The following is a 23311-nucleotide window of genomic DNA, read 5'->3' as shown; positions in this document are numbered from 1 at the left end:
CTTATGCGTTGTCGAATGAGCAGATAAAATGTCTCAGAAGTACATGCAGGAAAATCTTATATACTTTTGAGACATTTCATGTTGAAAAGTACACCATGACTGATTGTCCGAGACAGAGCATCTCATGACACCTTAACGCAAGCAACGAGCACGCTGTGAAAGAAGTTCCAGCTCGTCCGGTAAAACTTTTCGCGGGAATGATTGTTATCGTGATTATAGCGTTAAATTTGTTATACTTAAAAAATCGGCTAAAATAATTTATGGTGTAAGAGGGTCAACGGCAGCGGTGGTATCAAGGTCAATGCGCCCATAACAAGGGGCAGGAGACCACGCGACAAGGAGAACGCCCTCAGGTCAAGCTCTTCTTTCCGATGCCGTCGGTTCCGAGTTATTATTCTCTTCGGTCACAAATGAAAGTGCAATAAAAAAAGAGAACATGTTATCGATTTCAACGTGGCACACAGCGGGGTGAGAGCTTGAAATATACGTTACACCAACTTCAATGGTTGTCTAACATTTTCACGTTCTATGACATCGCCCCCAACCACGCGGACTTTGAATTTTAACGTTAAATAGGGGGCGATGTCATAGAACGTGAAAATGTTAGACAACCATTGAAGTTGGTGTAACGTATATTTCAAGCTCTCACCCCGCTGTGTGCCACGTTGAAATCGATAACATGTTCTCTTTTTTTATTGCACTTTCATTTGTGACCGAAGAGAATAATAACTCGGAACCGACGGCATCGGAAAGAAGAGCTTGACCTGAGGGCGTTCTCCTTGTCGCCGTGGAAATGCTGAAAGAAAGGTGAATATTGTGGCATTTTCAGAGCGATCTTCGTCGTGCAGAGTACGGAGGAGGGTGGAGAGATTGCTTCCGAGTATCGGCTGAATTTTGCTTTTTCGACGTCAAGATTGCTCAGAATTATTACAGAGAGAAAGAAAGAGAGAGAGAGATAGAGAGAGGAATGGCGGGAGGTAGACGGCGGGGGAGGGGAGCGCTAGGGGCGGCGGCAGTACTGTTAGGGTTTTTCATATTCTCCCTGTCCGTGGGCGTGGAGGGTTCGATCCACGAGTACGAGGAAGGGACGTTCACGCCTCAGACGAATTCCTTCTTCTTCCATGGCGGGAGCGAGGGGCTCTACGCGCCGAAGAACGCCACCTCGCCCAGTGGCAGATCATTCATTCAGTAAGCGCCGATCCTCCCTCTCTCTCTCTCTTGAGGGTTGGGTTTGCCTTCGGAACTGCCTTGTTTTCTAGGAAGAACGGGGGTGAGAGTTCGGAAGGATCTCGATTTGTGCGAACAGCAGGAAAAATCTATGATCTGTTGGACCGATCGCGTTTTCTTCGCGTCTCACTGTCTTCATCTCGTTTTCTTTGCATTCCTTGTGTTAGCCTCATGTTTTCTTCCCATCTCATTGCATTTTAATTATTTCTGGTCAGTCGGACAATGTGAATTTTTGGTAGATGGGATTTTTTCTTGTTCTGCGTTAGATCTGTACAGTTGGTTGACGGTTTGGTGATTCGCGTGCTTCATTCTTCGGTTGATGATTATCTTGAGATATGATACGTTTCTTTCGCTTTGGGAGCCTGATGATGTCAGGTGATAAGTTGCCTGCTTTTGATACGAGGTCTAATGTTGATGGTGAAATTCATTACCATCAGCGAGCGAATGCATTCGTTTCTTATCCTCAATTCAGCAGTATGATCAATTTAGTGCATCCGTATCTTATCCTAAGAGGGGATCACTGGCACTGTATTGTCCATGTTGAAAAGGAACTCTTACACATTATGGATTCTGCTCCTTTTTTTTCGTACATATATGTAGAAAATGCAAGTTGTTAAATAAGACTTAGGTAGGATTTCTCGGTAATGAATGCTAATGCGACAATTAAGAGGAGGAAGAGTGCATTCAGTAACTTGCATAAACAAAACGTATTTTGGAAATTTTTAGTTGAGGTGCTTTGTTTTCCAACGTGAATTTGGATAATATGGAATCATTTTATGGGTGACTTGACAATAGAAAAATATTTCTACTCTTATCAAGAAGTTCACATTTCAAAGTCTGTAATTTGATCTTTTCGGACTATAGCTTGTATATTATTGACATACTAGCTTTTATTGCTCGTCCCTATCTTTTTCTTTTCACTGCAAACAGTTTGTATGAATTCCTTGTATTGTGATCTCTTATTTAAAACAAATTAAAGGCAAGGATTTCATCATTTCAGTCGCTACATGAAACCTCAGTTCTTTTTTACTGATAAAAAAGTTAAAATTATCCTTTCAGGTTTGAGTCTGTCACCTTCAGGAGGACAAAAGAGGCTGCTGCTCAGCATGGTGAGATGGAGCAGAATAATGGCCTGATTGAAGCAATAATAGTTGAAATTAGGGATAGGGAAAGGATTGGTGGTAATTACCTTAACTCTGATGCAATATGCTGTACGTCTGAGCTTGCAAAGGATAGTTCTTGTAAAAAAGGAGAGGTGATCATTCATCGGAATTCTGACAACCCAGACTGGCCAATGCGTATAAGGACATCTTTTTCTGGATCTGATGACGAGGCTAAAATGGAGACAACAACTGTGTACATAAACCACACAGGAATGTATTATTTGTATTTTATGTTTTGTGACCCAAAACTGAAGGGAACTGTGATTAGTGGGAAAACAATTTGGAGAAACCCAACAGGTTATCTTCCAGGAAAAATGGCACCATTGATGACATTCTATGGCTCAATGTCTTTAGCATATCTTGTGCTAGGATTGATTTGGTTCCTGCAGTTTGTTCGATTCTGGAAAGACATATTGCCACTGCAGTATTACATTACTATGGTTATTGCCCTTGGAATGTGTGAAATGGCTCTTTGGTACTTCGAATATGTAAATTTTAATTCTACTGGTACCCGGCCTATGGGCATTACAGTCTGGGCAGTTACTTTTAGTGCTGTGAGGAAGACTGTGTCTCGCCTTCTTCTTCTTGTGGTATCAATGGGATTTGGTGTTGTGCGACCAACCTTGGGTGGTATAACTTCTAAAGTTGCGCTTCTTGGATTTATATACTTCATCGCATCAGAGGCTCTTGAGCTCTTCGAGAATTTGGGAAATATCAATGATTTCTCCAGAAAAGTTAGGCTATTTTTTGTGCTCCCTGTTGCAGTTTTAGATGCTTGTTTTATTCTTTGGATATTCTCTTCACTATCGAAGACTTTGGAAAAGCTTCAGGTACTTCTGACTTTGGTGATAAAGTACCATCACTTTTGCGTTCCAGTCTTGAAGACAATGTGCTAATGTTCTGTGCTTCTGTGGATATGCTACATGCGTTTTTTCTCAGTTCCTCTTCAGCATGCACCAATTTTTGTCTGGTTTTATGGCAGTGGTTTCCATTTTGTTATTGCTTGAAAAGACAAAAAGTTCAGTTTAGTGTGATCTAAGCCATAGTAAACTAAGGAAACAGAAAAATGAAAATTTCAGTTTAGTGCAACCTATGTGACATGGGTATGTGTAATTTGCCCAGGTACCCGTGTCGGTACGCGGGTATGGCGACACAGGTACAAGGGTATGGCTGCATTTTAAAACATTTAAAATTATATTTTTAAACTTAATTTTTTTCTCTAATTTTGATTTTTCCCTTCTTTTATATTTCCCTTCCATTAAGATCCTATATTTTCCTCCCATTTTTCTTTAATTTTGAGAATTTTTGTGGATTATTATATAGTATATATATTTATATATACACTCTGTTGTAACCCCGTACCCGAATTTTCTAAAAATTCTTGCTCGGTAAACTGCATTTGTATGGGTCCTGCACCATTTGTATGGGTTCTTATGATAAACAATGTTTTGTTTGGGACTTTCTTATGAGATTGTAAGTGTGAACTATTAATGTCTTTTTTCTCATTTTATCATTTTTGAGAACATAAAATTTGTTGTACCTACGATTTTCGAAATTTGCCGTGTCTGAACCCGTACCACCGTACCCGCATCCATGTGACGTAGAGTGCAACCCTATCCAAGGCATAGTAAATCCATACCTGATTGGCTTGGGGGTGCATAGTAAACTAAGAAAAGAGATGCACCAATTTTAACGGGCTGTATGAGGAAAATTTTCCTTAGATGAAAGGTGTTTCTGCTTGAAAAAAGAAAGATCAGTTTAGTTCAAAACTCTCTAAGGCATAGTAAGCTAAGGAGAGATTAGTTCATAATTGAGTAGGGAATGGCAGAATGCATATTAACTAAGAAAACAGATTAGTTCACACCTGACTGACTAGGAATGCATATAGTGAACTGCTCTTCCCATCAGTTAGTTAAAGATAGTAAACCACCTTTTTTAATTAATGTTTGGAATCTAAGTGAGACATTTTTTCCCTTTTTTGAGACATTTTTTTTCATATTACTTCATAGAAAATGCATGTGTGTACTCTTTCATCTTCTGAAACATGTTCAAACAACCTTTGGGTTGATATTTGATAAATGCATATTTCTGTGCTTTTGCATAAGCCTATTGGAACAGGAACCATGCCTTTTATTTTTCATGTTAGTATCCAGAAGAGAGTCCATTTTTTGTCTTTGGTAATTATATGTCCTCTTTTGATCTGTAAATGTCCTATTTCTGTTGCTGAAGGGAAACAAACACTTGTACTATTCTAGCCAGTCATCCTAGTCTGCAGGAGCATGATACCCTTACACCAGGGAAAACAACCACTAGTTTTCTTACTTTTGTTTTGCATATCTGAAGAATATTTTTATTTGTCTTTCATGATTGGCAATCTTTTCTTTTGTGGTGCAAGTATTTTAAGTGGACTGGGTGCTAAATGGAACTAGTTATACTGTATTTAACTGGCTCCTTAGTAAGTTAGTCATGTCTTAAGGATAATTTTTTTAATCTATAGATGCGGAGAAGCACGGCAAAACTTGAGCTGTACAGGAAATTCACTAATTGCCTGGCTATATCGGTGTTGCTATCTGTTGCTTGGATTGGCTACGAGGTACAAGAATTATTAGTCACTTTTTTTCCTTTTTTATCTTGGTGGCATGAATTTTTGTAAATAGATGCCAACTATGCAATTGTTTTTAACTTTTTGTGCACAATCATCAATAGCTGGCTTTCATGCGTTAAGTTATATTACATGGTTGGAGTATAGGTTTTCTGTGAACTGTGCAGTAAGTTGTAACTATCTTCCATAAAGATTTTTGTCCACTGAGGGAATTACGAAAGTGGATTATATTTTTTTAGTTTTCGAAAGTTCCTTAAAATCTAAACAGCGTAATCTCAAGACTTGAATCAGTGATCCCAGTATCCCACAATAATTGTCAGTTTATATTTCTATTTCTGGTGGACAAAAAATAGGTGTTTATGTGTGTGTACCTATTATTTTTAAAATTTAAGAGCATACCTGGTCTAGGTTGCCCCCCAGTGGCTCTTCTGCATGCAATTGAAACGTGTGGATCATGTACCCTCTTTCAGATGACACTCAAATTTCATTCCTTATTCCATTCATGATTTGGATGGGCAAAATATTAATGTTACTGTGAATGGATGACCAAGGTCATCCAAGGCAGGGCTTGCACTAAGCTTATTGCCAAGATGAACAACATTCTGGGTATCCTTTAGTTAACAGTAGCACTATTAAAGATATTCTTGTCCTGATCCTGATGTGGCCTTTTCTCTTTCTTTCTTTTCCTTTTTCCCTTACATACACACACACACATTCTCACTCGCACACAGGCATACAAACTTGCTCCTGCATAAATTTGTGAAACTGGGATTTCCTTTTGTCCTTTTCTAACTAGTACATTCTATTTACTGCCTTGCACATGTTTTTCCTTTTAATCCAAGTTTTAGGCTTGTCATTGGTCAAACAGCCCAATTTTTGAAAGGGACTTCTTATGCAATACGGCATCATCATGTCTTTTGTCATTTTCCAGTTGTACTTCAATGCATCAGATCCACTTGGTGAGCTTTGGGAAAGGGCATGGCTTATTCCAGCTTTCTGGAACATTCTTGCTTACTTATTACTTGCAGTCATATGCGTCCTTTGGGCCCCATCTCAGAACTCTACCAGGTACACACTATGATTCTCACATGATCTAATTTTGTATTTCCTTCATGTTGACATTATTGTTGAAACTTTAATATTCATTCATGTTATCATTGTAGCATCACTATCAGAAGTTTGCAATTAGTGACGACCTTAATTGCCAGAATGAGTTTCTTTTCTATTCATCCCTGGAGTTGAATGCCTCACTCTTTTTTTTTTATCTAACCCATAGGGATCAACGAGAAAGGCAAATCCGTTACGATACACCAGATCAGGCTCAGTTATTGATAAAATGAATACATCTGCTGTTTCTCGAAATGTCCCTTCTGATCCAAAATCATGGTGTGATGTGTATCTCCCTGTGTTTTGGTTATGTAATAGGTAGAATAAATCACAAGATGTATTTCTGTTTAATAATGAGATCTTATTAGAACTGTTCATGGGAATTGTATACCAGAGGCAGGTGAGGTTGGAGGCTTTCAGTTCGATCTTTGTATGTTTCAAGAGGCAGGAAACAAGTTGGAAATGACATTTGGAATTGTTTAGGAGGTAATATCTTGTGTGACTGTGTCATAAGAAATAATAGCAAATTGCTATCAATAAGTAAAACTTTAAAAATAAAAATACAATTTGAGATACAACAGCCACAGCTGTGTAAGTGAGAATAAGAAACGGGATTCCTGTGGCTGGGAATTAGCCTTATGTTGATGGATCAGGATTCCTAGTGGATTCCACTTCTTAATTCCTAAAATTTGGGGTTCCTACTTACCCGAAGTGATTCATTTAATTTAACTATCTTCATGGAAGTGAACCATAAGGAGCAAAATTTCCTTTTTTATAAATATTTCCTTCTTGTTAGAGAGATCTTGAATTGTGGTTGCATTTCTTTGTGCATGGCAAACTTACTGATGAATGAGAAAAAAGATGCTTTTTTGCAATTATACATATGAGATTTATGTGCTGACTTTTGAGCAGAATAAAAGATGCTTCTTCACTCTTCTGGTTTTTGTTCTGCAAGGCAGCAGGCATCTTTTTAGTATCCTTGTCTCCTTTTTGTTGTATTGTTGGAGTGGTTATCCTGTATGTGCAGAAAATAGTAACCTTTCTCTTCAAATAACTTAGACGTTCTTGACCGATCTTTAGGTATGCGTTCTCTGAGGAGATTGGGGACGACTTTGACGATGAAGAGGCAATTGCATTGACTGGAAGTGGTTCAAAAGCTTCAGGGGAAGTCCGTGAGGAGGATAAGATAGCATAAATACCAGCATATTTCCAAAGTGTTGCATATTTGGTGAAGGTAAGTCTCTTGACTTGCTTGTCTTTTAAAGAAGGAAAAATCACTACAAACAGGAGATGAAAGAAATGATGGTCATGTTATAGCAGTATCCATGCTTTTAATGAAAGCCATAACTATGATGAAAATCTATTTTAATGGACATCAATAATGGAAAAAGAAAGAATGCCAATCAGGTTGATTTTTCCCATAATTCAAGTATATGTTCTCGTTGAATTTTCTGGAGGATGGATGTCAAAGCTGTCTGTTGTTTCTCAGAATAATTTGTTCTAGAGTTAAACAAGGAAATGAACAAATTGATGTAAATCATTGTGCAAATTGCTAAGGTTCATCAAGCTGACCATGTCCATAGGCTCCATATGGTGCATAGAATGGGTAGTAAGTAGAAAGGGATGTATTCCCTTACAGTTTCACCAGTTGATTAGAGTGAGTTCATGATGTTGATAATCCTTGTATCAAAGTTCTGTTCACCCAGAGATCAAGCCCATGGCATGCATGAATCAAACATCTAAGTTGTATTTAACTGTATAACTCAGGAGGTCTATGTAATATAGCCCAAATATGATCAATAAAATTGGCAAAAGCTAGATTGCATATACGGATCAAAATCACGAAGATTAAATCACGAAGATCAATAAAATTGACAAAAGCTAGATTACCATTGGGAATTTTTCATGAGGCCTTCCCGGCTCCACCCCTGACTGGCACCCACATCCTGCACCCATGTGACATAGCTTTTTGTGCTTGTACCAATTTCTTTGTGTTGCAACTTGCAATATGGTGAGAGTTCATCTGTTGCCTCTCAAGGATTTGTTTTAATTTTTTAATTTAAAGTAAATGTTGTCACTGCAAAGCATTTAGAGATCACCTAAGTGTAATATATACCTGTCTCACATTAACTAGTCTTGGTTAGCAGCCCTTTTCCATATGAACCCAAGCTAGCTAGTTTATGGGTTCGTGTCTACCAGATCAAACACTCAGGTCAGTTAAGACCAGGTCATTATAGTTGGTATCAAAAGCAAGTTCAAAACTCAGACTCAAGGTCCAACATGTTCAAACTTATCTTCCTTGAGGGGGTGGATCATTAAACCCTAACTGGGTGTCTGTATATGTGCATTATTGTGCAGTCTGCACGTGCATTGAGAGGACCTGAGAATAGAAACTTATATGGGCTTATGTACCTGTATCTCATGCTGCCAGTTATTTTGGTTTGGAGTTTTCTTTTTTGGTGCAAACAGTAGCCGGCCATGGGCAGTTTGGGATCCTCCAGATTGGATACTCGGTCAGTTTGGGCCAGGTTATTACACTGCGTGAAAGTTTTGATCTGGTTTCTGAACACATATTTGATGCTAACCCTATTCCTGGTATAAATGCTAAAATATTTGAGGCCTTTAGAGTAGGATTATGAGGAGGTTAACAGAACATTTCTGTCCTAGGTGTTTTAGCTGTATTGATAAGTTTTCAAAAGGGCAGAGTTGTACCATTAGAACCATAAGTTGCATGTCTGAAAGTGAACCAGTTTCAAGAGCTTCTAGTGATATGATTACTGAAGGAATAAGCTTCAGAAGTTCCTAAATTGCTATTTTCTGGGTTGCCCTGGTCACAGGTAATGGTTTTACTGCCTTGAGCAATTCTCAAAGCTGGTTTGTAAGTCATTTCTGAGTGAACTAATTCATTCCAATGCATTTGCATGTCATTTTGTAGTTATGCACACTCTAAAGAATGTTGACTACATGGATCAGAGAAATGAAAAAGCGCATAATCTGCAGCACCTGTATCTTTCTTTTTGGATTTTCTTTCACATATGAAGCAATAGAAATGATAGTCTCAAAGGAACATAGATAGGTACATGATGGTCCAGGAATTTGTTGGTCAAACACAATAAGGAATGTGAATTATTATCATCATTGGTTTTGGATGAAGACAATACTAAAAGGATGGACTTGGTAGGCAAAATGGTCATCTATTATCAGTTGGAAGAAAACATATATCGTCAAACATGTGTCACGAGGGTCTTCGACCTTGGTTCTGGAAATGGTATGAGTGACCGCACCGATGCCCTGTAATGGGTGTACAAGTAGGGAACATGCAGCATCCTTTTGCTTACTTTGACCTGATTGGCCAAGTAGTCCCATACGGCTTTTTCTTTGAGTATCTTGTGCTATACTGCACAATTTGTTCATCGCATGTTAAATTTGAAGTTGGATCTCTGATAGAGTGTGGATGCTTCATTAGTGAATATCTAACATTATTCAAGACAGAACTTGCTGATTTATAGTGTTTGTGCATATTATCTGGATGGAGATTGCGTGAAAATTATATACAATCTATTCCATTTCTGAGGTTGTGCTTGCGATGCTAGGATTTGGAGGACCTCAAAGTTTGTGATACCTGGTGGTGGGATTAGGGATGAACATTTCTGATATGGTTTTGCATCCTGACCACTGTTTTGTTTCAGGGGTTGAGGAACTTCCAAGTTCCATTATGTTGGTGTGACGTTATCAATGGCTGGTTGATGGATTGTGATCCTCTTCTTTCCATTTGGTTGTAGCAAATGGCGTATGTCCGGCTGAGGGCAACACTGAGGCAAGCTGAGGAACTCAGCCTTTATATGATCCACTGTTCCAAGTCAGCACATCTCTTGATTACATGCTCACAATGTCCGAGTTCTTTCATATGTTTCATTGTAACGTTGTGTTACATGTAATTATTGGCATCTCGTCATTTTACCCAACCACCCATAAGGCAAGGTTTTCAGGGAATCATAAAATAAGAATATTTTCTCAAAGCAAATTTCCGCATACCCTTGAGCTTGTATTTGTAGGACTAGATGGGTAAAGTTCTTTTTTTTATTTAATAGCCTATGTAAACATTCATTATTTGACCAAGAGTCTTACACGGGGAGAGAAAGTGCTATTTGCATTGCTTTTACCGCAACGGATGCCACCAAAAGTGAGCAGAATCCCACATGAAATGTTGTCTGAAGTTAATCATGATTCCCTTTTCTTGGCTGTACGTGTAGTTCATAAAGCTCTCTATGTCTATAAATTTTGAAATGTATGGGTGCATAGTATGAACGTGTGGTCTGTGGAAAGTCTAACATGTTCATCATCTTTGCCTTCGTTTTAGTCGGTATTATTTAGAAGGCAGGCTTAGCAGATCTGTGTGAGTAGTGTAACATTTGTATTTTTAGAATGCTGAACATGCACTGGACGTCTTCGTTCAATAATATTCAACAGGAATCTCCAGGCATACACGAGGCTTTTTTTTGCCATGATTCAGGAGGCTTTTATCCTTCCAATCAACAACATCCATCTGCCGGTATTTTTTCATGGTTCTGACGTGGGATAGAAGAAAGAAGCCATAGCTATTGCAATAGCCTGATCGAATGAAGCTTTTTCGCGTTTCAATTAGTGTTTCTACATACAAGTGGATTTGAGAAAAGGATCCACGAAGATACAAAATCGAATTGCCTCCAACTTCTTTTTGCCATTAGCGTACCTCTATAACTCCATTTATATGGTACAATTGGTACAATTTTTTTACGACGAACAAAGTCCTGCAGTTGGAACGCCAGCGACTCCCTTAGCCTCGATGCACCTTTTGATTTATACACTCTTTTTAGCAGATAACCATGGCTGTTCTCTGAATGTGATCCCACCTGTCAAAAGCATAGGATCATCTTGATCTATACAATCTTTTTAGCAGATGACCATGGCTCTTCTCTGAATGGGCTCTCCTGTCAAAAGCATAGAATCATCTGCAAGGACCGGAAACTTTGCTGTACCTGCAAGACTATGCAGATATTAAAATTAAAAACGCTGGCATCTTTATAAGCTTTCTCGCCTATTAAAACATGTACTTTTCTCGAACTTCCGCAAGCTTTACAAGTACTTGAAAAAGAGACCCTTGGTCCTTACAAAGAAAATATGCAATGTTTTTGCAAATTGTTTGAAAAAAATCACCTTTAAATTGCAGCCACTTGCGAACAAAAGTTCAGTGGCCAATGGCCGGTGGAAGCATGGACATCATTTTGAGATTCATTATAGTCAATATCTCAAAGCTTCATTGTCTACACAAGCCCTCACACTTGAACAATTCGAAAAAACAACCTCACCAAAAAATGCTGCAGTCGCACATCGGACGACAGTGAGGAGAAGAAAATGTAAATCGCGCAACCTTTCCAATGAAGGATGTGAGATTAGCCAGAAAATCCAACATTTTCTATTATGATACAATTCTTGATTACATGGGAGCTGGAAATCAATTTCCGTTCTCCCAGGAGCAAACCCTTTCCGTAAATATTTTGCTTAGTGTAATTTTTTTTCCACAAAGAACACGTGTAAATATGTGCTAAAAAAGTGTATAATTTACTTACGTCTATCCACAACTTCCCGACCGGCAGGAGAGCCGTCTGACCAGTGACCACTGAGTCGATAGAGATGACACAGGAGTCGTGTTTCACTGTCTCAGTGCAGCAGCAGTATATATCAAGCTGGTTGTCTTGACTCCGACTCAGCCACATAGTATGGTGGCTTTCTGAATTTTTCAGCTTCACGGGCAATCTGGATATCTGACGGCCAAAATGTCTGCTTGAGGATTTTCAGAAGAAACCGTGGAAGCAGAGCCAGAATCGTTATCAACAAAATGGTTAACCAGTAGGTTGGTGACTTCACAAGATGGTAGATCGTCCTGTAAGGATAAGCAAAATTTTAGGCAGATCAAATAAACAGGAGTTTGTTGTGGGCACCAGTATCTAGAGTCAGTAATAAGTTTCGGATATATCCTCTAAGGCTAAAATTATGACACTGACCAGTAATTAGGAAAGCTGGGAAATGAGTCCAGGATCACCAGACAAACATATGTGATGAGTATGGAGCCCCAGGTAGCAGCGTGGGTAAGGAATACCCATCGATGTATGTCCATAGCCAAGTGAACATTCACAAGAACAACAACTGCAATCGTCCACAGGCTTCCAATACTCCAAATGTCAATTGGCCCGAATCTGTAAACCAAAAATGGAACGTAGAAAAGAACAAGACTTTGCCAAACCGTATCAATCATCGTGAGCCAGAAAAGACGTGAATTGTAGCTCTCTTGTCTATGCCCAGCCCTGTAAAGTTTTGGATACTCAAGCAGCGTCTTGTGACTCAAGTTCTTGTCAAAAATGCCAACAATTATTGTGGGCACAGAGGTATATATGACAGAATAGAAGACGCTGCTCCAATCTGTCAATGCAGAAGTAGTTGAAAATGCCGTATACAAGATATACCTACAAATAAAATGGAGTACAGGTTACTGCACTGGATATGCCAAAAAAGAGACCTGAGTTATTAGCACAAATTCAGAAACACCAGTCTGTAAACCCTCATACAGAACTCTCTGTGAATTGAAAAATAGATAGACAAAGTATTATTCATGAAATACCATATGCAATGATCAAGCATGTAGAAGAGGTCAAAGAGGAGCAAAGAAAGTATCTCAGATTCTCAATGAATGAGGCGATCTAATGCCTACCTTTCCAGGATAGGGGATGACTTTATCTAAGTAGAATTTTAAGAGTTCACTGGATCTCTTGAAGCCACACTGGAAGCAGATACAGTAATCATTCAGTTTTAATCAAAGAAAAAAATATGACAGAACACTTTTCCTACTTAACACTGCAGTAAATTTCATTTTTGTAGTATTTTTGAATTGTCAGTGTGTATAGCTTCAACATTTCACTTCAAAAAACTAATGTTCCCAATATGCTCCCCAGACTTCTTGATCATGAAAACTTTTTGGGATGTCAAAGGTTTAATTCATTGTGAAAAGGTTTGACTAACACTAAAGCTGAAGGATCTAATGGTACTCACTTGAATAAATCTACAAATTGATCTCTCGCATGAAACTACCAAGAGATCCTAAGAAAGTAACTAATCCTCATCTTCTTTAATGACCTCAGAAAAAATGGGACGGTGCAACTTCAGATTGATAGGAAGCAGCCATGGTGATATATTGCCCCATACTCGATAACACACACTCACACACACACACACACACACACACACACATCTCCAAGCACAGATCCCAATTGCACCAACCCTACAATCTACCCTGCTCTACAATAGAACTTAAAATGGAGAAGAGGCTATGGCTTGTAATAGTGATACTTGTTATAATTTTCCTGAAGAATTCATAAAGAGAAGTCCTATAAAAAATATATATTTATTAAAAGGTATTAAAAGAGGAATTCTAGAAGAATTTTAGGCACAAGTATATTACAGAGAGCATTTCTAAGGACACACATTGAGGAGCACCTTTATTTACAAACATACAAGTCACTAATAAATGCTATTCCCTAGAACAAAGGATATGGCTTTCATCAAGCTAGCATACACCTAACGGAGCTAGTCCAACCATACTTAGGTTATTTACAGAAAATATAACATTTCGAATTTGTAAAGGTTCTGGTTCCAGAAACACAACATATCAAAAGAAACTGATAATCAAATGATTTCCAGTAGATATGTCATAGGGAAAAATAACTTACCAGAAAAGCATCAAGACAAACACAGCATTTCTGTAGAAATTGTATAAAACCAAATAGCCAACACGCTGATAATTCCAATGCCCATGAACTAGCAATAACCTTTTCAAGAATCTGAATTGCCCCATTGCAAAATCTGATGCCATAACTGCTTGGCGCCCCTCCTGACCAGATATCCCAACTCCAACATCAGCCATTTGGATCATTGAAACATCATTTGCCCCTGCAAGTGACCATAGATGAATGAGGGTAACTCTCTAAGGTTGGACAATGAAATTTTTTTTCCACAAGAATCAATGAACACTTTGACACAGTCACTGTAAGATAACACTGCAAATCATGCACACATCAGCAATCAACTGAATCAAGACTAATCTGAGGAGGAAAGAATCAGTCCACCACTATATTGCCAGCGTTCCTGAACCCAGCTGTTTCATTCCTCAGAACTCAGAAGGGACGCAAGCATTTGTCAATGCAAGGACACCCAGAAAAATGAACAAGTCCATGCAGGAAACAGATGAACTTAAAAATTCATCAGCAGTGGAGATACATTTTACAAGCTACATACCATCACCTATAGCCAGTGTCAAATCATTGGTCCTACTCTTAATTAGATCAACAACCCCAGCCTTTTGTAGAGGAGCAACACGACAGCAAACCACTACTTCACAGGAAATGGCCAAGTCAAAAAGCTGCAGATAGGAACAAATTATCAGAATGACAGACAAATTACAGAAATCAGATATTCAGGTAGACAAAAGATGTACCAATTGACAATACTCTAGTTCATGAACATTCACCTCAAACAGGTCCCATAAATTCAGAATACTAAAGTGAGACCTACTTCGGCAACCACACCTCTCTAAATCTTCTTGCCAAAATGGTTTTCCAAATTTGATTTAATTACTGAATGACAGATTTTAAATGATAAATATAAATATGGACAGAATGTGTGCCTCCAAGAAGGGTGAGTGCAGTACACAGGAACACCAGCACCAACTAGTGTAAGCAAGTCAACTACCACAACTACAATGTGGGATTGAAAGGTATGTTGAAATAAAATGACAAATTTACCATCATATATTTTTTCAGATGCAAACAAGCATTGAAGAAAGAAAGACAAACCTCATTTTCAAGGTCCTTTGCTAGTATGTGAACAAGACTAGTACCATCAATTATGAGTGCCAGTGAGGACCTCTTCGTGGCTGCTACTCTCCTAGATTGCTCCTCAGGAAGATCTTTAATTGATTTACTAAATCTAGAAGACTGAAATTCGTTTTCAACAATGCCAATGCTAGAAGAGACACTACCATCATGCGTAACCAGATGATCACCATGGATACTCCTGTTCCTGTTGACATCTTTCGCCCAACCTGCAGTTTTGATTCTGTATTTGGTTTTTGCATCTGCCAAAAGGTTTTTACATTCTTCTTCTGAAGTCCCATTGATAATAATCTGCTGCATGTCATGTGTCAGAAGCTTGCACGAAAGGCCAATAGAAATTGCAGTCTCTTGCTTATCACCTGTGAGAACCCAAACCCTGATCCCTGCTTGCCTAAGCGATTCTATGGTTTCTGGGACACCTTCCTGTAGTTTGTCTTCAATTCCAGTTGCCCCAAGAAGATTTAAATTACTCTCAATTAGAGCTGCTGTCTGACGGAGTTTTGCTGGTCTATCATTGAGCGAAGTGCTTGCCTCTGCATAACTGCACTGCCACTCATCTAGTTCTAACTCAGTGATATCCTTTGCTGCGATTACAAGTGTCCGCAGGCCCTGTAACGAGTATTCATTCAAGTGGTTCTGAGTGGCATTTCTAATACCACTGCAAAGAGCTCCATTGGAACCAGTCCTATCAGAAGATTTAGCAAGAATGCTGAGAATGGAATTATCAGCACCTTTTACGAGAACCTTCACAGAGTTATCAGGAAACCTCACAATGACAGACATTCTTTTGCGTATACTATCAAATTCATGCAAGCCCAGTACATCCAACCTATTCACAAAACAGATAGGAAAAAAGTCAATGATAATAGATAAAGAACAAATAAAGAGACATAAAGTGTTGGTTAATGAGAAAATGCCCACCTTAGTCTTTCACCATGGATATCAATGACTAGGTGCCCAGATGTGCGTTCAATAAGGGTGTATCCATAAGCACAAGCAGCAGAAACCAGAGCTTGCTCATCAGGAGACTCCCCTTGATAATCAACCACTTCATCAACAACGGAAGCACCATTTTCAGAAGCTGCATTTTGGGTTATGATAGGTATTACTGTATTGCAAGCGGCCAGAGTCAGAAAATACTCATGTGCAGCCTTCCGCTCCTCTCCAACTAAACCTTTCTGTAATAGTGAGACAAGTTCAGCATCAATCTTGATTTCTGCCTTGGTTTTCCATCTGTGTCTTTCTTTGGCTTCTGTTCGACAAAGCATATAAAATAATCCACATATCAACACCATTGCCAAGCCGCTAAGTAAAAGCTTCAAAAATATATAATATTCATGTGCATATTCTTAAAGTTGGCGTATATAAGCACATAATATTTGCAGCTATTGGAGCACCATTAGTTCTCCTTTCAAGTTTCAACAGCTAATTTTGTCGATTTGTGCTTCCACATCATGGTTATATAAGCATATAAGTGGGCATGTGTACTACAAGACAACATAAGCTACAATCACATGTATATCACATGTTCCTAGAAGCAGCCATTGGCTGAGCACAGTTTACAAGAAACAGTTTCACCCTCCAATAGGAGCTCACCAACTATATCATCAGGTCATAGAAAAGTCTTACAACTGTGGTCTGATAAGTAAATACCATCTTCACAATTCTATCCACCTGCAAATTCAACAACCAACAAATGCTCAATCTCCACCATCTAAAATGCCTTTGCATTTCTAGGACCTACAACCCCATGGCCAAAACTGTAAGTCTGCATATCTTAATGATGGTCATCTCCATTGTTTCGTTTTTAGTGCCACTAATCTGGCTAACCACTACAATTAGCTGGAGTCCATTTTTAATATGTGTCTAGTTTAAACGGAGATACATGAAGCTTATTTCTGATCAAGTTAATACATGGATGGAAGACACCCTGAACCACGTCCAACAAATGGTGATGTTTTTTGCTTTTGCTATGAATAGTAGAAACACAAGTTGGTACTAAGGAGAGAAAATGGAACACTACTTCTTATTAGTCCCAAAGTGCATATGAATCTGCATTGGTCACAATAATGCATACATACCGTTAACAATATGATATAACAGGTCATGTTTGCCAGTTGTCATTTTAAGTTTCTAGCTGGAGATGGATCTTATTGGAGGTCAAGAAATGTAAAAGTTTATTACAAATAAGAATAGAAGATTTTATCAATTTCTCAATTTGGATTCTATTAAGTTCTCCATTTACTAAAATCTGTTGAAAAATATCAAACCTTATATAATAAATATTATTGGGCCATCCCATAAAAGCAACTACTGTGCTTAAGGTTGTTTTGTCAGCAAGCAAGGAGAGAGATATCTATTAATGGGAGTAACAAACAAGACTTGAATGAGTTGTTATCACCAATTATCCCTAAAAAATTTAAAAATTAGCTAGCAAGCATCAACAATAGCTGCCAAAGAGATCCCACTAGATTGAATCTACAGGGTATCCGTTTTTCTGCAGAAAAAAGAAGGCACATTTTTTAAGCTATGTATCCTTACAAGTTACAACAATAAGGAAACATAGATACATAATTGTCAAAGCTTCAAGAAAACCAGCCAACCTGCAGTTTCAACATCCTAGAATATTTTCTGCCAACTTATAGCCCAAGTCCAAGTTTCATTCTCAAAGGACGAAATCTTCCACTATATTCAGCTATACAGGCAGAAAAGCACCTGCCCAACAGGTCCATGTTTTACAAAATTTGAACTCATCTATTTCAAAGCATAAGGCAGCAACAAGTTTGAAAGCCGATACATTTTAAAGTTTTAAACACTGATAAACAAGGTTTCGGCTCATTAGCAAAATGGCACAAAGGCACCTTTAATATTAACTGCTTGCTTGTGAAAAATGAGCAGAACATGCCACGGAGAAGTTATAACATAAATCAGATCTTAATGCAAAACTAGCAACATTTAATATGCTGCACAAAGTACAAACAACCAAAGGGTGTTATTGAAGGCCCCAATCACCACTTCCCATTCCTCATGTGATTCCACAAACAAATTTTATACTCTCAATTCCATCGATGTGAACCAGTTTTGTTATATGGAAGCACATGTTATGCCTGGTCAGTGGAAGATGGAAACTCCACACTCAAGAGTGGCTGAGCCTCAGCAACAGCATCCCAGAACAGTGGGTTGCCATTGCCAATGTGTTCAGCAAACGAAAAGAAGAATGATTATGGAAAAATAGAAAGCATAAAATATGGAAAAATGGAAAGCATAAAATATGGAAAAATATAAAGCATAAATAATAACAATCTCATAAGCTGGATGCATCTTAATTCTTAATTTAAGATCTATAAGATCTAAAAGAAAAAAATAAATTTTTCGTTCATGGTAAATTGTACAAAATTGGAGCAGTGTTAACGTCTTCACTCTTCGGGCAATCAAAATACCTGAGATGACTATCTTGTCCAAATGAGTGTCTGAAGTATCATGAGCTGAACGATCCATCACATAAGTGCCACCACTGTAGCTCTTCCCGCATATGCTAGCCTTGCAGAACTCCATCTTGTTCTCAGTCAAAGTTCCTGTCTTATCAGAAAAAATGTACCGTACCTGACCTAAGTCCTCGTTAATGTTCAATGATCTGCATTGAAACCTAGAGTCTGAATTATCATCATACATCCTTCTATCTCCAATCATAAAATATGACTGCCCAAGACGTACCAGCTCCATAGATATATAAAGGGATATTGGTATCATAATCTGGAAAACAATGACAGAACTTAGAAAGGAAAAGAATGTCTCCAAGGGAAGGCCATAATAGTTGTAATTTTTTCCATTATTAGCTCCATTTGTGAAGTATCTTCTCCTGTAATAAGGCACTGTATCAAGCTCATTCTTGTGATTTTTCAACCAAAGACCCATTCCAATAGCCACTACAGCACACATGACGAAAAGGAATACAGATAACCACAATGTTTCTCTGTTCATGTAACCTTCCAGTTTGCTCCTTTTTGATGGTGAAATTGCACTATTCAACATCGCTTTGGTTTCTTGACCAGCATAGACAACTACACCGACAATCGACTTTGTATTCTTGAGCTGACAACCTCGCAGAACTATGTTAGACTGTCCCAGTGGAATTTTCTGTCCTTCAAGTTCCATAGCAGCTGTGAATTCATAAATATTTCTGTTTGGTTGTTCACATCTAATGAGTCCAAATACTGCATCAGATTCAAAATCCATCATTGTGGTTTCCTGCCTTGCATATCTGGTCTTTAGGTTCGACTCCCCATCGAGGTTCATTGTCTGAACATAAGCAATGCCACTTGGATCACTTGTTTTCAAAAGCACCATGTCACATGGGATAGTGTCATCTTCATGGATCCTCAAGACTTCACCAGCCCTTATCTTTTTCCACTTCTCATGATGAAAAGAACCACCTTGAAGTACTTCAGCCTCTCTGTTATTCTCTTTTCTGTCAGAACGGTGCCTTCTCCAATCTTCGTATCCATCTTTGATCGCCGTAACAAATAGAACAAAGAGAAGTGGAAAGAGAGACACCGTCCTACCAAACACAGCAAGGGGTGGAAGCTGGTTCAAAGCAGCAATTGCTAAAAAGTATAGATATGCCAACCGATGAAACTGAATAAACAGATTCTTTGGTAAAAAGGTGATTACAGTGTATTTACTGGTCCGGATCTCATTCCCAGTGAATTCATACTTGTCATTTGTCCTCCTTGGATCATTGATATATATCAATCTTGAATTCTCTTCTGAAGATAGAAATTCATTTGCTTCCAAACTTCTATGGCGGGTCCTTTGAGATATTGACTTTTCGATACCTGAAACAGAAGATCTTTTCTCATGTGAAATGTACACTGCAGGCCCAGATATCTCAAGGGAACTTTTGTTGACAACATCCAGCAATTTATTTGGTTCTGTGACCATCTTTTGTGAAGGGCACTCAAAAATACCCTGAAAGTACTGAGAGTCTGCTGATTGGAACCTTGACCCAGACACAACTGAATCAGCAAAATTACTGTGTGTGTCTTCAAAATCAGAAGCTGAAGAATTAAAGTGGGAAGATGAATGAGAAGCAGTGTGACAGAGGCAGCTGAATGAACCACGTCTTAGCGGAGGAGAAGATCCATTAGAAGATACTTCAGCACTTCCTTTTGAGCATAACAATGGCTGGTTGGAAGTCATAATATTTAAATTTAATGCAAGAACTCAATGAACAAATAATGCAGATCATTTGGAGCAAAAGAGCTAGTGGGTTTCTAAATTTTATGAAGATAGGAGGCCCCCAGTGAATCTCTTCTCCTTCGGTCCTTGGCCAAAATGCATTAGCCAAGGGAATTTCATGTTCCTTTGCGAGGAGATACCAAGCCATTCCATCTAGTCTACCATATTAACTTCTCAAAGAGCTCCTCACAGATAACACCAATTTGAAAACCTATCAGCTCTTCCAGTAAAGTAGATATGTACAGTATATGAGTGTCTTGGCGCTGCTTCTCTGAAAAAAGATATCCGATCTCCTACTCTTTCAGATACAACGAATCAGGAAACAAGAGTTCCCCTTTGAGCTGGCACGCAAATATGGATTTCAACGATGGCATACAAAATCTGTTTCACGAAGAGGAACTACTAATCTGTATCATGCACTTTTGCTAAAATAAGAAATAGTAGCTAATTTCCACAGATTTACTAGCTCCCTGACTTCAGTCGGCTGACTACTGAATATAAGCAAATATAACACAGGATTGTCCAGTAGCCAATACCTTCCAGGACCCCTTAACCATAAAACATCGCCAAAACATATCGTTAAGCATACTTATCGCTAAACCCTGGACTGTCTTGGGGAGAAATAAATATATGCGGGACACGAAGCGCCAGGAGAGAAGAATTGCTTCAGAAGAAAACCATAACACCAAGGGTGCAGAGAAAAGAAAAGGCTCAGGTATCACTTAACTCTGTCTACATGCTCGATGCGTTTCATTCAATGCTGGTGACTCAGTAACGCAAGTGATAATCAACATCTCCACATCCTGCTTTTTCGCCCAAGAACGCAAAAAAGGAAACAAAAGCACCGGACGAACGAGGGTGAGGCAGACCAAGACGGATCCACCTGAGTCTCTCAAACTCCCAATCCAAACTCCATTCGGTCTCCCCGATCTCTAATCTGTCAGAATCACAATAAAATCCAAGAAAAACAAAAAGAAAAAATATCAAGGCAAGAAAACAACAACCTACCCAAATCGACACGAAAAAACGAACGAAACCGCAATCAAGCACGCCGAGTCCGGAAACGCGCATACAATTAACCGCACAGCCATCGAAATCCCCGTAAAATCAAGCATCTAGATGCGAATCTAAGAAAATGCAGTACCTCGAGACGACGCCGGGAACAAATCAGAGCCGATCAAGAGATCAGCATTGCACGAGCAGCAAAAACACCAAAGGAGAACGAAGATCCGACCGATTCCTCCCTTCCGTCTCCTTCTCCCTTATCGTGCAATCGATCCGAAACTCTTCGGTTTCCGATTCGACTCTCTTCCGGATCTAATGGCCAGAAATCGGAACTAAGGGTTTTTGCTGCAAAAGTCTGAGAAGAATTGATAGAGAGACCTTAGCGAGCAAGGGAGAGCAAGCGAAAGCGATCGCAGGAGAGCGACGGACAGGAAGGGAGAGAGAGAGATGAGTGGCGAAGCACAATTCTTGCGTCCGTATTTGATGCGGAACGGCGTCTGCGTCGTCTTCCCTTTTCTCCTTTTCGCTCTTTTTTATATTTTGGATTAAGCCAAAAATACGAAGACACCCCAAATCTTTTGGATCAACGACGATCATGTCCTCGGCCACTCGGACAAAATTGTTGGGGTTGGGTAAAGAACTAGCGACGGCCTTTTACGCTTTAATCGCTTGCTGGTTCAACCAGCAAGTCGTAGCGAAACCCCACGACATTGCTAACTTTTTTCACGTTATTTTAAAGCTTTAGTTTCATTTATTTTAACGACTTTGCTGCCCCCAAAAACAAAAAGCATGTTCAAGGTGAGAAACCAAGTGGCGTTAATTTAGCGCGACGTGCTCACGATCATCATTTTTATAATGTAAAACCCCTGAGATGAAGAATGAAGCTAACAATATACATACAAGATCAACTACTTCAACAAATAGAAATTTGAATAAATACCAAATTTTTATTTGTTAAAATAGCTAGTTGATCTTATACTATTAGCTTTACTTTTCTCCTAGATAGCGACGTGTTGGCCGTCTAGAAGATGAACCGACAATTTTTCTTTATTTATTAATTTTATAAAAAGTTTGTAGCAAGGAGGATTAGTGATTGTTCTATGTAAATTTAATCTTGATTTATAAAATTAATCGGGAAAGTTGGTGGCCACGTAGGATCGGTCATAAGGGGGGCCATGATCATAATTTTTGAAGACTTTTTAAGCATGATTGTTGCTTGGTGGGACATTGAGATGTTGTATTTGGTTGGTGCAGCTGCAAGGACCATTTAATTTACTTTCGTCCACTTGAAGCATTGAAGCATTAGGTTAAAGCATAAAAAAACCATGTTAGAAGTTCTGGATTTTTTTTTTTTTTGGGTGTATGGAAGGCCATTTTGGGTTGAGAGGTTAAACCACTGGCACGTACTGGTGCCAAGTCCCTCGATGACAGCCTCCATGGCATAGCGTAATTGGTCAGGCTAGAAACATGTAACAAGGTATGTCTCTAGTTCGATTTTCATGAATGCTATGTCTTTACCTAGGTTGAAGGTAGAACTACTAATTCCTCAATAATAAAAATATCAAAATTGCATTAAAAACTCTGCCTATGATTTTTAGACTTCACAAGTGATTTTTTTTTCTTCTAAACGAAAAGGGACTCAGATACTTTTGAAACTTTATTTTAAATAATTAAGACTCGTTGGACAAGAGATTGTAAAAGTCAACCGAACGATCTTGAATTCGGGTTCTTGCAAATGGCTTTGAGATGGAAAAAAAGTCCTTATGTTTCTTTGTGCGATAGCGGCATCAGCTTGTATCATTTTTTCTTCCTTTTCGTGTCGTGTGTATTACGAGGGATCGCCATGAATTCCGGTTAACGGCATTTGGCGCCGCATATGTTAGGTGGTTGACTCTTTCAACCGCCTACTGGTTCATAAGTTGGTGCCCCAAGGTTATTTGGATATGCATAGGGGAGTTCAATGCAAATGTTGGATATATACTTCATTCTTCTCATTGTTTTTGTAATTATATAAACTAGCTTCTACCCATCGAATTATATAAACT

At 38.7% G+C, this 23311-nt stretch overlaps 2 protein-coding genes across 4 annotated transcripts; one reads left to right on the top strand and one right to left on the bottom strand.

The window, feature by feature from the left end:
• The first annotated feature begins 756 nt into the window (after positions 1-756).
• Positions 757-10267, top strand: LOC116262565 (uncharacterized). The gene is made up of 6 exons (XM_031642040.2): positions 757-1188; positions 2287-3220; positions 4888-4983; positions 5924-6060; positions 7180-7333; positions 9789-10267. The coding sequence occupies exons 1-5, from the start codon at positions 968-970 to the stop codon at positions 7292-7294; spliced, it is 1503 nt and encodes a 500-aa protein (XP_031497900.1). The 5' UTR covers positions 757-967; the 3' UTR covers positions 7295-7333; positions 9789-10267.
• A 447-nt stretch (positions 10268-10714) lies between these two features.
• LOC116262088 (phospholipid-transporting ATPase 1-like) lies at positions 10715-21758 on the bottom strand. Of its 3 annotated transcripts, none has more exons than XR_004174413.2 (9): positions 21406-21758; positions 18464-21198; positions 15945-16275; positions 14985-15852; positions 14428-14551; positions 13863-14082; positions 12144-12602; positions 11709-12022; positions 10715-11125 (listed from the first exon to the last, which is right to left on the bottom strand). XR_004174413.2 is itself a non-coding variant. In XM_031641157.2 (8 exons), the coding sequence occupies exons 2-8, from the start codon at positions 20220-20222 to the stop codon at positions 11821-11823; spliced, it is 3963 nt and encodes a 1320-aa protein (XP_031497017.1). In that variant the 5' UTR covers positions 20223-21198; positions 21406-21758; the 3' UTR covers positions 11532-11820. The 3 variants fall into 3 exon arrangements, 1 of the variants encoding a protein (XP_031497017.1); XR_004174412.2 differs by having other exon boundaries at positions 10715-11117; XM_031641157.2 differs by lacking the exon at positions 10715-11125 and having other exon boundaries at positions 11532-12022.
• Positions 21759-23311: the final 1553 nt, after the last annotated feature.

Source organism: Nymphaea colorata, chromosome 10 (genome assembly GCF_008831285.2).
Source record: "Nymphaea colorata isolate Beijing-Zhang1983 chromosome 10, ASM883128v2, whole genome shotgun sequence".
NCBI lineage: Eukaryota > Viridiplantae > Streptophyta > Magnoliopsida > Nymphaeales > Nymphaeaceae > Nymphaea > Nymphaea colorata.
This window is presented reverse-complemented; position numbering and strand designations above follow the sequence as displayed.

Bases quoted from the DNA above. Each gene is read 5' to 3' on its own strand.
- LOC116262565 (XM_031642040.2), top strand. From the start codon at position 968: ATGGCGGGAGGTAGACGGCGGGGGAGGGGAGCGCTAGGGGCGGCGGCA. The intron at 4,984-5,923 runs GTACAAGAATTA...GTCATTTTCCAG, and splicing joins TTGCTTGGATTGGCTACGAG to TTGTACTTCAATGCATCAGA. The intron at 6,061-7,179 runs GTACACACTATG...ACCGATCTTTAG, and splicing joins CCATCTCAGAACTCTACCAG to GTATGCGTTCTCTGAGGAGA.
- LOC116262088 (XM_031641157.2), bottom strand. From the start codon at position 20,222: ATGACTTCCAACCAGCCATTGTTATGCTCAAAAGGAAGTGCTGAAGTA. The intron at 16,276-18,463 runs GTATTTTGATTG...TTTGTCGAACAG, and splicing joins GGACAAGATAGTCATCTCAG to AAGCCAAAGAAAGACACAGA. The intron at 14,552-14,984 runs GTTTGTCTTTCT...TCCTATCTGCAG, and splicing joins CAAAGGACCTTGAAAATGAG to CTTTTTGACTTGGCCATTTC.